The following is a 13567-nucleotide window of genomic DNA, read 5'->3' as shown; positions in this document are numbered from 1 at the left end:
GGACCATGTAAGCCACCCCTTCGGGGGCTCCAGTGGCCAAGTGATCATCGCCCCAACTGGGAGTCGAACCTGGGACCTCTCAACTCCTGCATTTCTGCAAGCTTCAAGGTTTAACCCGGCTACCACTGGACTAACACCACTTGGTTTTTTATGTGTAACTTTTAAAATTATACACTACACTACTACAATAACCATCAAGGAGAACGGTCAAGCACCGTTCTAAATGCGTCTTTCAACCGGCCTGTGGCCAAGCGTTCTCTTTGACATATGAGAACGGTTGGTAAATGGTCAACCCGTGCTCGTTGTTATTTCAAATAGCACGGTTGCTAATGGGAACCGCTCTCATTGATATTTCAAACAGCACGGGTGTAAAAGGGGACCGGGCTCTTTGTTAAGGCGTTCTCTTTGACAGAGGTGTTTGGCACCATTGTTGAACCTTTTCAAAGAGAACGGGGGATGATACAACCGTTCCCTTTGATTCTTACATTTTTTTTTTAATATTTCTAATTTTATCGTAACTCCTACACGATTCAACCGTATAGCTCATAAAAATTAAACCTGTTACAATTCAGAAACTTCAGCAAGTTTTACGCAACAAATAACTTTCAAATTTAATTTGAATCCATAAGGAAAAATCCTTGAGCAAATATACAAAGTCTTATCATATTTTTAAGAGGCTACAAATATCAAAGATACGCTACATTCTGCAAAACATAAATTAAAATTCTTATATCCTCATCACTTAGCTGCATCCATGTGCATCTTCCAAAAATTATAATCATCATCTTTCATCCATCATTGCTTTCAGGCTTAAATTGGAGTGCGAATTCAGCCCAAATATTCCACACCTCGTCAATTTGCCAACGATGTATGTCTTTGGGGGCGTTAAACACGAACTATTATACACACACCTAAAAAATATAGTTAATATAGTATATATGATGTGAAAAGTAAAATAATTACCTAAGATGGAAATGCAAAAAAAAAGAGATGCAAATGATTCAAATAAAGAAAAAAAACATACATTTGGGAGAATATTAATATATCTTCCTTTGATAATCTCCAACATATATCGGCAAACATAATATCCGCATAATACGCTCCCAACATGGGCTGCCGAGGACACTAAAATAGAAACCTATGATGAGATATACATATTATATCTACTCCCTATGACAAAAACAATTATTAAGGGTGGTAAATTCAGCTTATTATATATTATAGGACAAAAATATTTGACATGCCAAGACAGAAACAATAGAGTATTTCGTTCCCTATGACAAAAATATTATATCTACTCCCTTGCTTTGGAGAGAGGTTCACTGGTCATCTCATAGGAAATGAGAAAAGGAAACACTAGAAACATAACTGGTGTAACTACTACCTTGTTGCTACGGTTTTACACTATTTGTCATGCCAAGACACAAAAAATAGAGTATTTCGTGGGAACGTGCAGGAAAAGAGAATTCAATATTTGGTTAGTGTCCATATGCTTCATAGGACGAATGCTAGGATACTAACAGAGATAATAGCTAGTCTGAACAATTGAGAATATATAATACCTCAGTTAATTTCCAAGTAAGTGGTTTCTCCTCGAACCTGGCAAGTGGATCGATAGCATTTCTTTTCTCAAGCGCCCTATATTTTATTTAACTAAAATAAGTAATCACTTCACACATAATTCAAAACACTTCAATATAAAAAAGCGAACAATGAGAATATTTTCACATAATTAGCCAGGAATAAATAAATAGAAAGCCCTCAACTATACCAGATCATTCACTAGCTCGTAGCAGTACAAAATTCCATTGTTAAATGCATAGTTCACTCACCAGCTGGTTGTTACAGTTGTAATGAAGAATTGAGACCCATTGGTGTCGGGACCTGCATTAGCCATAGAGAGAAGGCCTACACATTGAAAGAAGACAAGGATAAATATCCGTTGCCCAAAAAACTATAATCTTCAACGAACATTTTTCAATTCAACAAGTTGTTATAACCCTTCTAGTTAGGTATTATTTCACCAACAGAACTCTCATGTCTTGATTCTAAACACACAACCACCTTTCACATAATAATCACTAATAAGACAACAAAAGTAGTTAAGTACCGGGTCCAGTATGTTTCAGCTTGAAGTTTTCATCGGGAAACTTCTCTCCGTAGATTGATTCTCCACCTCTTCCATCCCCGAGAGTGAAATCACCTCCCTGAAGCATGAAGCTTGGAATAATCCTGTGGAATTTGCTTCCCTTGTAGTGCAGCGGTTTCCCAGATTTGCCAATACCTTTCTCTCCTGAAATAAGCAACAAACCAATGTTCAAAACTCATTTTTTCACAAATAGGGTGATAACACATTGGCCATGACAGAGAGCAGCAGAACCCCCCACCCTTTTAATGAACAGTGAGTCGGTGAAACAGTATTACACGAAAGACCAACCAAAATGCTTACGCAGTCCTCATTTATTTAAATAGCGCAGCATTTCAGTAATAGAAACTCGATAGCAGCCTAAAAACAGCCAACATATTTTCTCTAGCCATCTAGTGTATATATCAAACTCATAGCTTAAGACCATTCTATCCACCGCTATTTAAAAGTTTGGAAATGAAAACAACAGTATAAATCAGAGGACGAGATTGCAAACTTGCCAGTGCACAATGCTCGGAAATTTTATGCAATAATTAAACATAAAGGCTAAAGTCAGTAGCAAATTCAAACTACAAAGCAAATACTCTAAAATAAGAAGAAGCAACTTGGAACTGGTCACATACATTCTATAGTTCACTGCCAACTTCAGATATCAAATAAATCACATATTCAGAATCCTGGCTCTACTCCGGTTAAAATTCAATATTATAGAGTAAGAGGAACGAACCTTTAGCTAAGATTACTATGGCAGTACTTGGTTAGAAGAGTGTTAACTGCGTTGCAAAGAGCATTAGTGATTAGCTCACCTCTTATGACCAATTAATTAACTCACACAATCAAAATTAAGCAAATTCAAGCAAAACAAAACTTGAAATAAATCACATTTGCTGCACCCCAGGACAAGGTTTACTAAGGCCTGACCTAAAAATCATTCGAGAAATTGCCAAGAAACTAGAATGATATACCTTTAGCTCATCATATGCTCCACCGCCATATGTATCCATGCCATGTTAATAGAGGATGAACAATGTCTTGAATCCATCCTTAAATGAGGCTAAGATGATGATAGATATGCTGACTTATTTGATTCGTCTTTCTACTCATATTGATACATGAGCTGATGAGCTTGGCAATCTAGCCTAAGCTTTGAGCCATCTGCCTTCGCTCTAATGTGGTAAACATTGGGTTCTGTTCGGGCTCTCTGCGAGACTGTGAATTTTACTGGGTTATATATTTATAAGATATCCATTGCATCTAAGAGTATAATCCTTTCTTCATTTCTATGTAACTACGGAGTACATAATAGCAATTGAAGAACTATTCAAAACAATTTAATTAGCAGAACACAACAAAGAAAAAGTCAGACACTTTGATCATATTTTTCACATGTTTACCCCTCACAAATCCAGGTTCCAAACAATCCAGGAAATCCCAACAGTCTCATCCTCCTGGTTTATATTATCTACTCCTTAAGTTAACCGATTATCCGATTATACCTTCCGATCCTGACCATTCTATGGATCCGAAGTATAATTATGATTCTTACAACAGTTATTCTACACTAATCCATGTTGAAAGCGATCAAATTTTTAGTTATATTTAAATAGATTAACAAACCAATAAGAACAATTAACAAATTAATCAATCAAATGCTTAAGAATTGAATTTGGGGAAAAAAATTACTTACCCAATACCCATTATCCAGGGCGGCACTATGGCGGGTGGAAGGCCGGAGGTGAGGAGGTGGCCGACGGTGGGGTGGTTGGATTTTGGGATCTTTGGTTTTGTTTTGTGTAGAGTGTTTAGGTTTATGTGGTTCTATACTTCTATGGCGCCTTTCCTTCTTTTTTACAGATTTTTAGTTTTTTTTTTTTTTTTTTTTTTTTTCTTCTTCTCACGTGCCCTCACTTTCCTCCCGCAGATCCGCCACTGCTCCGTATAATGGTAGACAGCAAGTCATATGAATGAATAGTCTTTTAGGGATATTTAGAAGAGAACGGTGGTGATACAAACCGTGCTCATTGTTTTTTCAAAGAGAACGATTTTCTATATTAACCGTTCTATTTGATCTTTTAGGACGGTTGGTCAAACCTAACCGTTCTCTTTGTTAATCTACGAGAACGGTTTGAACAAGTAACCGTTCTCTATTGAAACCCTATATGCCCGCCTAAACTAAAAATTAAAAAGAGACCGGTTCCGCTATCAACCGTTCTTGAAGGGGCGTTCTCGTAGCCTTAAATTGTAGTAGTGCTAATTATATTTTTTAGCTTCTTTTTTTTTTATCTCTTGTTGAAATCTCACTATAACTTAGTGAATAATTACAAAAGTTGGATTTTCTAAAGTCATTCGAAAATCCAATTTCAGTGAACGGTTTAAAATTCAAATTTATTATAATGATACTGCTAAAAAAAGGCTTGCTTGATGCACGAGTCGATTTCAACTATTATACCCCAACAAATCAACGATCTATATTGTGTATAATTTAGTTATTATGTATATAAAAATATAACATTGATTAAGTTTCGCTCGAAAGAATTTCTCAGAACACGGCATCAAACACGAATACGCTGGTTATGAGGAGTGCCCATACTACCTTAAATATATTAATATTGAAAATGTTCTCCTAAATCTAATCAAGTTAACACTACGCCAAATCTGGCCATCAATAACGGACGTATCACAACGGTTTAATGCATATAGTAACGACATCGATCGAGGAGTTTAGAAGTGCTCGATCGACCAATTTGCTATCTGACGCAAGATTTTAATGCGTGAACTTTATTTACTTAATATCTTAAGTTACGTATTAGGTTAATAAATATCTCCCTTATATAAAGGAGAGACTTAATTAGATTTAGGTATCTTTTAATCTTTAATCATTCAGTTTTTATTCATTAATTTCAGTACTCAGACTCTCTTGTTCGACGTTGCTTTTCTTTACTCGGATTTCGAATTGTGTAATCTTTTTACTCTCTTATCATTTAATTTAATTCTCTTTTGCAACACTTAATCTCTTGTTCCTTAATTAATTGCTCTTAGTTATTAGAATTTATTATTTTTGTTCTGGGTGTAATTCCGAAGCAGTTATTGTGACCACGTGAGCTTGTAGAATGATGTCGTTGCCTGTCTCTTCCTTTCACTCTCTCCTGTAAAGATGAACAAAATGAGGGCTCGGCTTGGTACCGAGCGTACTCACTCCGACGCTCAAGTCAGTAAACTTAAAGAGATAAGTTGTGTGTTAACTTGGCAAAGTATCTTGTATAGAGATAAGGGAGTTTATACCAGATTATTGGATTGTGAGATGTTTAGATGATTTTCGGATCCTTTTCTCAATGAGAGATGCGGAGTATTTATAGACTTTCACCTTTTGTCACGTAGTGGCCAAGTGGCCAAGTGGTCGTAGCAGGTGGAAAGACTATCTTACCCTCGACCGAGGGACCCATGGCAGGCCGGCAGGCCTGGTTGACTCCATGCCGAGGGGACTGGATGTGAGTACACGGATGTGCCTCTCGGCCGGCTAGTTGCCTGGCCGAGACCCAAGTGGACAGGCCGACAGGCTTCGTCGGCTAGGCTATTTTTCCTTTGACTTGTTGTCTTTTGGCTTTGACCTTGGTCAATATGTTGACTCGGTCAGCGGGTGCAGAATATGCCCCATCAATTTGCCCCCAGCGTAGTCTATGCCGTGGTATGGACCTTCGATGAGTGTTGAGCGTATTCTGCGCATGTCGAACTTCTTCCTCGGCTTGGTCTTCCTCGTCTTGGTTCTGTTCAGGCCGTACCATGTCCCCCCTCCACATTGTTGTGTAATGGACATCGAATGTGGAAAAGAAAATGGCGCTGGCCGAGACCAAGGTTGAGAGTGCCGTGTGCTTTTGATTGCCCCCGGCCGGTGCTGCCAAGTCGTCCTCTGGGCCGCCCACCGTTGGTGATGCTGCTACTGCTGCCGGTGGCGAGCAGCGACAAGCATAGGAAGACGGGCGGTCGTCACCAGACTCACCTGGCATTTCGGACAGCTTCAGCTGTTCGGGGGCCAACTTTTGAGCCTTTCCTCCCTGCCATCCTTTTGGCGCTTCATGTCTTGATGTTTGTAACCTTTTGTTGTTCCTTTCTTTTTTTGTTAAACTTTGGTAGGTGTTGCTTAGGCTATCCCTATGGGGACGGCCGTCGACTTTGTCTTGTAAACATTTTCAATAAAGTTTGTTTATTTGCCCTCCATTCAGTTGTCTTCTTACGTTTTTAACATATTGAGCGCTTTTTTCGTTTTTACCTTCGGCTTGGCCGAGGCAGTTAGATTGCGTATCTCAACTGTACTTAAACGTTTTTTAACATGTTGGCATGTCGGTCGCTTCCTCCTCCACTCCCGGTCTTAGCCGAGGCGGTCAGATTTGCGCTTCCCAACTGCTGTTGTGAACATGTTAGCGTATCGGTCGTTGTGTCCCCGTCGCTCCCGGCTTTGGCCGAGGTAATCGAGGTTACGGCTCGACAGCGTTCGTATTTGTAGACATATTGATCGCTTCGTCTGCCACTCCCGGATTGGCCGAGGCGACTAGATTTGCGTCTCAACTGTACTTATACATTCCTAAGCATGTTGGTCGCTTTCGCGAGTATCAACTGCATTGGGCATGTTGGTCGCTTTCGCGAGTATCAACTGCATTTGGCGTGACTGCCCGGCTTTGGCCGCGGCGTCTACTTTGGCACGACTACGGAGGGGACAAGCATTTCGATGGGAAACTTGGATCATTCTTCATAAGATATAATCAGGCGTTGGGGTGCCCACAACAGCCTCGGACACCTCCGCCGCTATACGAAATATTTCCCAAGGTTGTCTGTATTCCAATGGCTCATTAGAAGCACGCCCTCCATGTCTGTTAGCCGGTATTCATCGGTTCGCCCTCCTGCTGCAAGGATGGGCTCTTCCCTTTGTATGATTTCTTCGTCACTTTAAGGGATTGCATGTTGCACCCCCTGGCAGACACTTGGATATTGACTATTTCATCATTCTCGTCCTTTGAGACGAGCTTTTGTGCTTCCCCCCGGTCCGAGACGTACATCAATGTCAGGGCCCGGATGGACATCACTGCATCGGCCTCGCTCAAAGTGACCCGGCCTATGAGGACATTGTAGGCAGACGAACCATCAATAACCACGAACTCAGATAGAACATTTTTAGCCGCATCCGCTTGGCCGAACATCACCGGCAGTCTGATTGACCCAGAGGTACCAGGCCGGCCCCAGAGAAGCTGTATAGTGGGTTAGTGCAGGGGCTCAGGTCTCCAATCTTCAGACCGAGATTAAGAAAGCACCCCTGAACATGATGTTCGTGTAGGCGCCTGTGTCAATCAGGCACCTTTTCACCAAGTGGTTGGCTATGTCCAGGTGGACGACAAGCGGGTCGCTGTGCGGGGCTACGACTCCCTCGTAGTCCTTCTTTCCAATGGTTATATCGGGGACGATGGAAGCGGGGATCGCTGTTTTGGGCACAAAGTTGATGGCTTGGTACAACTCATTTAGGTGCCGTTTGTGCCCATTAGCTGACCCACCGTTCTCGTTTCCTCCGATGACAACCTGGATTACTCCCATCCGTTGAAAAACGGATTTTCTATTCGCCCCGTCGGAGCTTGCTCCTGGGCCTCCAGCTACATACTTGCTGAGGCTTCCCTTTCGGATTAGCTCCTCGATGGCGTTCCTTAGATGCCGACAGTTGTCGGTTTTATGGCCGGTGTGGCCGTGGTACTCGCAGTACTGGCTCGTGTCACCGTCCCCCCTCGCCTTGGCGGGCCTTGCCCACTTATGCCCATCATTCTTGCTTAGGGTGAAGACCTCGGCTATAGAGGCGACCAGGGGGGTGAGACTACTGTACTGCTTCTGGTAGTACGGTCCCGAACTCCCCCCGGCGCCCGCCGAGTTCTGTTTCCTATTAAATCTCTCAGGCCGTGACCTATTCCCGTCACGGCGGCCATCATCTATGTTGTCCCGGCGGCTTTTCCTCTCTGGGTGCCCAGCTTCACTGTGGCCTACCCAAGTTTTGTGATAGTCTTCCACCTTTACGGCTCGGTCGGCCATCTTTCTGGCGGAGTCTAAGTTTAGGTCTTCGCACTTGATCAGCTCGTTTTTGAAATCGCCTTTCGGGAGGCCTTTCATTAGTGCGAAGGCCGCCAGTTCGGTGTTCAGCTCACGGATCTGCTGAACCTTAGCGTCGAATCTTTTGACGTAGCTTCGGAGGGACTCGTCCTCCCCCTGTCGGATAGTTAGGAGATCTGATGTTTCCACGGCCCTTCTCTTGTTGCAAGCATACTGGGCTATGAAATTGTCTCTCAGGTCGGCATAACAGTATACCGAGCCATTAGGTAGCCCCTTGTACCAACTCTGAGACATCCCATGCAGGGTCGTTGGGAAGACTCGGCACCACACCTCATCAGGCTGCTCCCATACCGACATGTACGACTCGAAAGCCTCGGCATGGTCGGTCGGGTCGCTATCTCCTTTGTATGATAAGGGCGGCAGCTTCAGCTTAGTCGGCACAGGGACCTCTAGGACATAGGGACTGAGGGGCTGTCTGACCACGTGTCGAATGACACGCGGCGATCGGCTCCTCGCACCCTTAGTCCGGCTTACCTCCCTCTGGCGGGAAGGGCTTCTTGTCCGACTTTGGTGAGTCGGACTTCTTACATTCCTTCGGGGCGGGCCTCGTTGTTACCGCGGCGACGCTGTCCTCCCGCGAGTGGGGGAAGGACTCAGGTCTGCCACTGGCAACACGGGCTCCGCCGGCGTCCTAGCATGCCCAGCTCCTTGTATCGCTCCGGACAAGTTCTTCGGGATCACTCTATGGGCCCTGGTCACCTGTGGGTGCGCTGCCGTCACCGTCGTCGTGACAGGGGTGACCGGCGTACTACCCATCAGGTCCAGGAATAGCTTCAATTTGGCTGCATCGACCACATGTCCCATGACAGTGACTTGGTCGGTAGGCAGCGGTGTTTCTGGCTCTTTCGGCATCCCGTACGTCGGTTCAGTGAACCGGCCGGTGGGGGACTGCCCGATCTCAGAATTAGGGAACGTGTCATCCTGGAAGTATGTAGTTTCTTCACTCACAGTTTCTAGTTGCTTTGACATCTTCTTGGCTCGCTGAATGGTCTTTTTATTTTGTTTTGGTAATGGAGGTGACTAACTTTTAGTACGTATCCCCACAGACGGCGCCAATTGTTCCGGGTGTAATTCCGAAGCAGTTATTGTGACCACGTGAGCTTGTAGAATGATGTCGTTGCCTGTCTCTTCCTTTCACTCTCTCCTGTAAAGATGAACAAACTGAGGGCTCGGCTTGGTACCGAGCGTACTCACTCCGACGCTCAAGTCAGTAAACTTAAAGAGATAAGTTGTGTGTTAACTTGGCAAAGTATCTTGTAGAGAGATAAGGGAGTTTATACCAGATTATTGGATTGTGAGATGTTTAGATGATTTTCGGATCCTTTTCTCAATGAGAGATGCGGAGTATTTATAGACTTTCACCTTTTGTCACGTAGTGGCCAAGTGGCCAAGTGGTCGTAGCAGGTGGAAAGACTATCTTACCTTCGGCCGAGGGACCCATGGCAGGCCGGCAGGCCTGGTTGACTCCATGTCGAGGGGACTGGATGTGAGTACACGGATGTGCCTCTCGGCCGGCTAGTTGCCTGGCCGAGACCCAAGTGGACAGGCCGACAGGCTTCGTCGGCTAGGTTGTTTTTCCTTTGACTTGTTGTCTTTTGGCTTTGACCTTGGTCAATATGTTGACTCGGTCAGCGGGTGGAGAATATGCCCCATCAATTTTGTTAATGCAATCTATATAATAACATAAAAAGCCTAACTTGAGCATCAAATTGTGACATATGGCGTTCTTAGGATCTCTTAGACTTAATTTAAGGTTTTGTAGCATTTGTTTAATCTTATTAATAATTAATAATTTAGTTAAATAATTAATTAAGATGGTATAATCAATCTATACAATAATATATAATTAATTAAGATGGTATAATTAATTGGACATGAAGCAAGATTTGAATGACATTTATTCAACACTTATCATCATCATCATTATGTCCAATTGAAAGCTCTTAAATGTTATAGTGAATTAGTAAACTAACATGTCTTTCAAACTACTAATGACCTTTGAAGTCCTAACCTTTAAATGTTACTATTCTTATAACCAACCTTCCCTTTCAAATCCCTCCTCAAACTTATTTATAGGCACCCATTTTTGCCCAAATTACTTATCCTACATTCACAAGGTGACACCTCCAACTTACTTTTTTTTTTTTGTATTTGATCCTTGTGATTGATGTATATTTGTTTAATTAACAATCTTTGATAATGAATACTCTTGATATTGGCGTATAGATTAGACCTGTACTCGGGCCGGGTTGGCCAGGGAGCGGGCCGGGTTCTTCTGATCAGACCCGGGCTAGGCCAGGGGGAGGGCCGGGCTTGGCCGGGCCGGATCGGGCTGAGATATGCTTGACCCGGGCCAGGACCCGAGGCGGGCCAGGCTGGCGGGCCTTACCATTTTATTTTTTTTATTTTTTATTTTTGCTAAAATGGTGGGCCAAGGGCGGGCCAAAATTTCGGGACCCGGGCCAGGCCAGGGTTAATGCCGGGCCGGGCCGGGTCATGCCAAGTTGCATAAAATAACGGGTCAAGGCGGGCCGGGCCGGGTCAGCCTGTGCTGATGGCCAGCTCTAGTTTAGATTAGTTTTAGTTCTCCTTTTCAATTTTTTTGTAGGGTTGACAATATCACGCAATTTGAGAAGATAATGAAAAGTGGAGATGTCAAATGTTTATGTGGGCATTTAAACACAAATACAAGAAGCTTATGAGTTGGTTTTGCTGACCAAAACACACTACTATTTTCGTCGTTGATCAATTGTTTGCCAATTTTTATTGATTTTAATAAAGATAAATAAATGTTTAAAAATCTAAGACGGAGGAAAGAATAATCATCCATCCTCAAATGCAAGACTCCGCTCTCATCGTATGATCACCATATACATGATAATAAATTTGTTGTCTAGATGATGCATTTGAGTTTTTATTATTTAGATTTATGTTGTAATTATTTATTGACAATCTAGAAGAGTGAATTTAGCGCGCCTGTAACTATGGAGCACTGAGTATCTCATTTCTTTTTACATTTTATTTGGGACGATAAGGACGACAAACTATAGAGCGAAATACCTAATCACACGTGTTAAACAAGTTGGTATATGTAGTACTAGATATTATTTTTCGTTTTCATAACAATGCAAGTTACAAACTTCAAATAGTTTTCATCTATCATATTTTTTTAAAGTTAGTGGCTCATATTTATGTAACCGCACAAGTTACGAGAAGAATTGCACATTTCAGATTAATTGAGCTAAACAAACAAATAACAAGGCGGTGATTAAGAAGGGAGATACAATGTATGCAAAGCATATTTCGAGTTAAGCATATTGTTCTCATATTAATCATGTCAACTATTATATTTTATTATCTAATTACTATATAAAAGAAAGTTTATTTTAACACCAAAATAATAAAAGAAGTTTACAGAAAAGCAAAAACGTGTAACATATTATCATAAAATCACTCTTTAATTTTTTTTAGGAATAAAATCACTCTTTAATTTTAAAATGTCTATTCACTTGCCCATGTCATAAGTCATCAATAAACCTCACAAAATCTGAATAATAATAACTTTTCTATGTCGTTTATGACAATCGAGTCATTGACCATCATTATCATCGTATACATAAATTTATAGACAACTTTAGGAACCTTTTATTTTAATTAAAGTCAAAGTTAGGTTAGTAGATGAAATTAGTCATTTTCTGAAAACGAATATCTAAAGATGGTTGCATGTTGGTTTTAATTTCGTAATGTTATCTTTTGAGTAAAGTCATTGAGCGGTTTAACCATTATGGTCATGTTAAATTTTTGATATTTAAAAAAAACGCTGTCAAAAAAGTAAAGTAGTGTTGAACTATTTTTCGATCTATTGTTTTTATATAATACTCAGTGGCTTACAAGTTTCACCCTTATTTTTTCCTTTACTTTCGAAATTGTACAACCCATAAGGGTCATTGATGACTTAATATATTATCCCTAACATAATAGTTTTGAGTTAAATTTACAAATTTCTTGGGTTTATAGTTATTTTGAAATAACATTTATATTTGCACTTAGTGTCTTAGAAGAAAAGGGTCTCCAATCATATCTCCTACGAGCGATAACAAGATCAATTTTTTTTAAAACAAATCACCCAAAAAAATCATTTCAATACCCCGTGAATTTCACAGGTAATAGAACTAGTTTCCTTTTATTCATCTTTATACCATGTTTATTATTGTTTTAATCATCGTTAATGTTTTATTTATCGTTATGAGTAGCTAAATCCCTTATTGCTAGGATTAGGGGAGCCATGATAGTAAAACAATGATGTGAAAATTAGTTTAGGAGGTTTTTAATACGAGAATTGTTTTATAGCAATACAACAGTGATTACTTGGTTGAGTACACGCAACTGATCTAATTAATCCAGTTAAATTCAGACCTAGATCGGAAGATTGGAATGAATAGACCTGTTATGAACAATAGACTACCCTGATCAGAGCGGAAACTATTTAGGAAGAATATAGGGCGGATAGCGGATCAGAAGGACCCTTCCACTACCTTTCTCACATCAGACCGGCTGACCTTACCTTTAGCTATTTGCGTAATATCATGGTGAATCGATATCCTGGCAATCTTTCTCTCTATTTGATCACACCTTATTTCATCCTTGCTATCTTTGTTTGTTTTTCTTTTATTGCTTTTAATCTCGTTCATTAGTTTAGTTACCCCCCATTTTGTGACCGTAGATGGACTAGATAGTAAGTAGATAATGACCCCCTCCCTGTGGAGTACGATACCCGACTTGCCTCTGCTGCATTAGTTAGAGCCGGTTGGTTTTATTTTTGATAGGTTGCGACAGCTGTGTCACTGAACTTAACTAAAGAGTAATAAAACTGAATTGAATCGAACTCATAGAATGTAGATCTAGAATATACTATTGATTGCATTATAATAACTTTACCAGATAAAATAACTGATACATAGTTCATATAAAGTATAAACCGACGACTTTTATTTCATATATTAATATAATCAAGCACCTTGATGAAAATCCTCTTGCTTAAATAACAACAGTTTTCTGCTTCTTATCATATACTCCCTCTTGGTCAGTCTTTTCTTCTCTATTTTCGTTTTTGAATTATTCAAATTTTTCCCCTATTTCCTTATTTCAAAGTTTTGTGTGATTCAAATTCAATTGCAAGTGGCGTATTTTGTTTTGTGTGGTCCAAATTCACTTTCTTATTTCTTGTGGAAAAAAAAAGGAAGAAAAAAGTGAAAATGAGAGAGTATAAACCTAATATTG

The 13567-nt window shown here is 40.8% G+C and overlaps 1 protein-coding gene across 9 annotated transcripts; it reads right to left on the bottom strand.

Annotated features, from left to right (window-relative positions):
• Nucleotides 1-585: 585 nt before the first annotated feature.
• LOC141610637 (peptidyl-prolyl cis-trans isomerase CYP21-2-like) lies at nt 586-4097 on the bottom strand. Of its 9 annotated transcripts, XM_074428826.1 has the most exons (8): nt 3834-4097; nt 3112-3355; nt 2874-2919; nt 2111-2293; nt 1833-1908; nt 1563-1638; nt 1025-1125; nt 586-896 (listed from the first exon to the last, which is right to left on the bottom strand). In XM_074428826.1, exons 4-8 carry the CDS (start codon nt 2214-2216, stop codon nt 782-784), a joined length of 474 nt encoding a protein of 157 aa, XP_074284927.1. In that variant the 5' UTR covers nt 2217-2293; nt 2874-2919; nt 3112-3355; nt 3834-4097; the 3' UTR covers nt 586-781. The 9 variants fall into 9 exon arrangements, with proteins under 9 accessions (XP_074284927.1, XP_074284929.1, XP_074284925.1 ...); XM_074428828.1 differs by lacking the exon at nt 1025-1125 and having other exon boundaries at nt 3834-3966; XM_074428824.1 differs by lacking the exon at nt 3834-4097 and having other exon boundaries at nt 586-911; nt 3112-3201.
• Between the last annotated feature and the right edge of the window lie 9470 nt (nt 4098-13567).

This window comes from Silene latifolia, chromosome 11 (genome assembly GCF_048544455.1).
Source record: "Silene latifolia isolate original U9 population chromosome 11, ASM4854445v1, whole genome shotgun sequence".
Classification (NCBI taxonomy): Eukaryota; Viridiplantae; Streptophyta; class Magnoliopsida; order Caryophyllales; family Caryophyllaceae; genus Silene; species Silene latifolia.
Note: the sequence above shows the minus strand (reverse complement) of the source record. Positions and strands in the feature narration are given on the sequence as shown.

Coding starts and splice junctions, on each gene's coding strand:
- LOC141610637 (XM_074428823.1), bottom strand. CDS start 2,216: ATGCTTCAGGGAGGTGATTTCACTCTCGGGGATGGAAGAGGTGGAGAA. Junction 1,639..1,832: donor ACAACTGTAACAACCAGCTG/GTGAGTGAACTA, acceptor AATAAAATATAG/GGCGCTTGAGAAAAGAAATG. Junction 1,126..1,562: donor TTACTTGGAAATTAACTGAG/GTATTATATATT, acceptor TTTCTATTTTAG/TGTCCTCGGCAGCCCATGTT.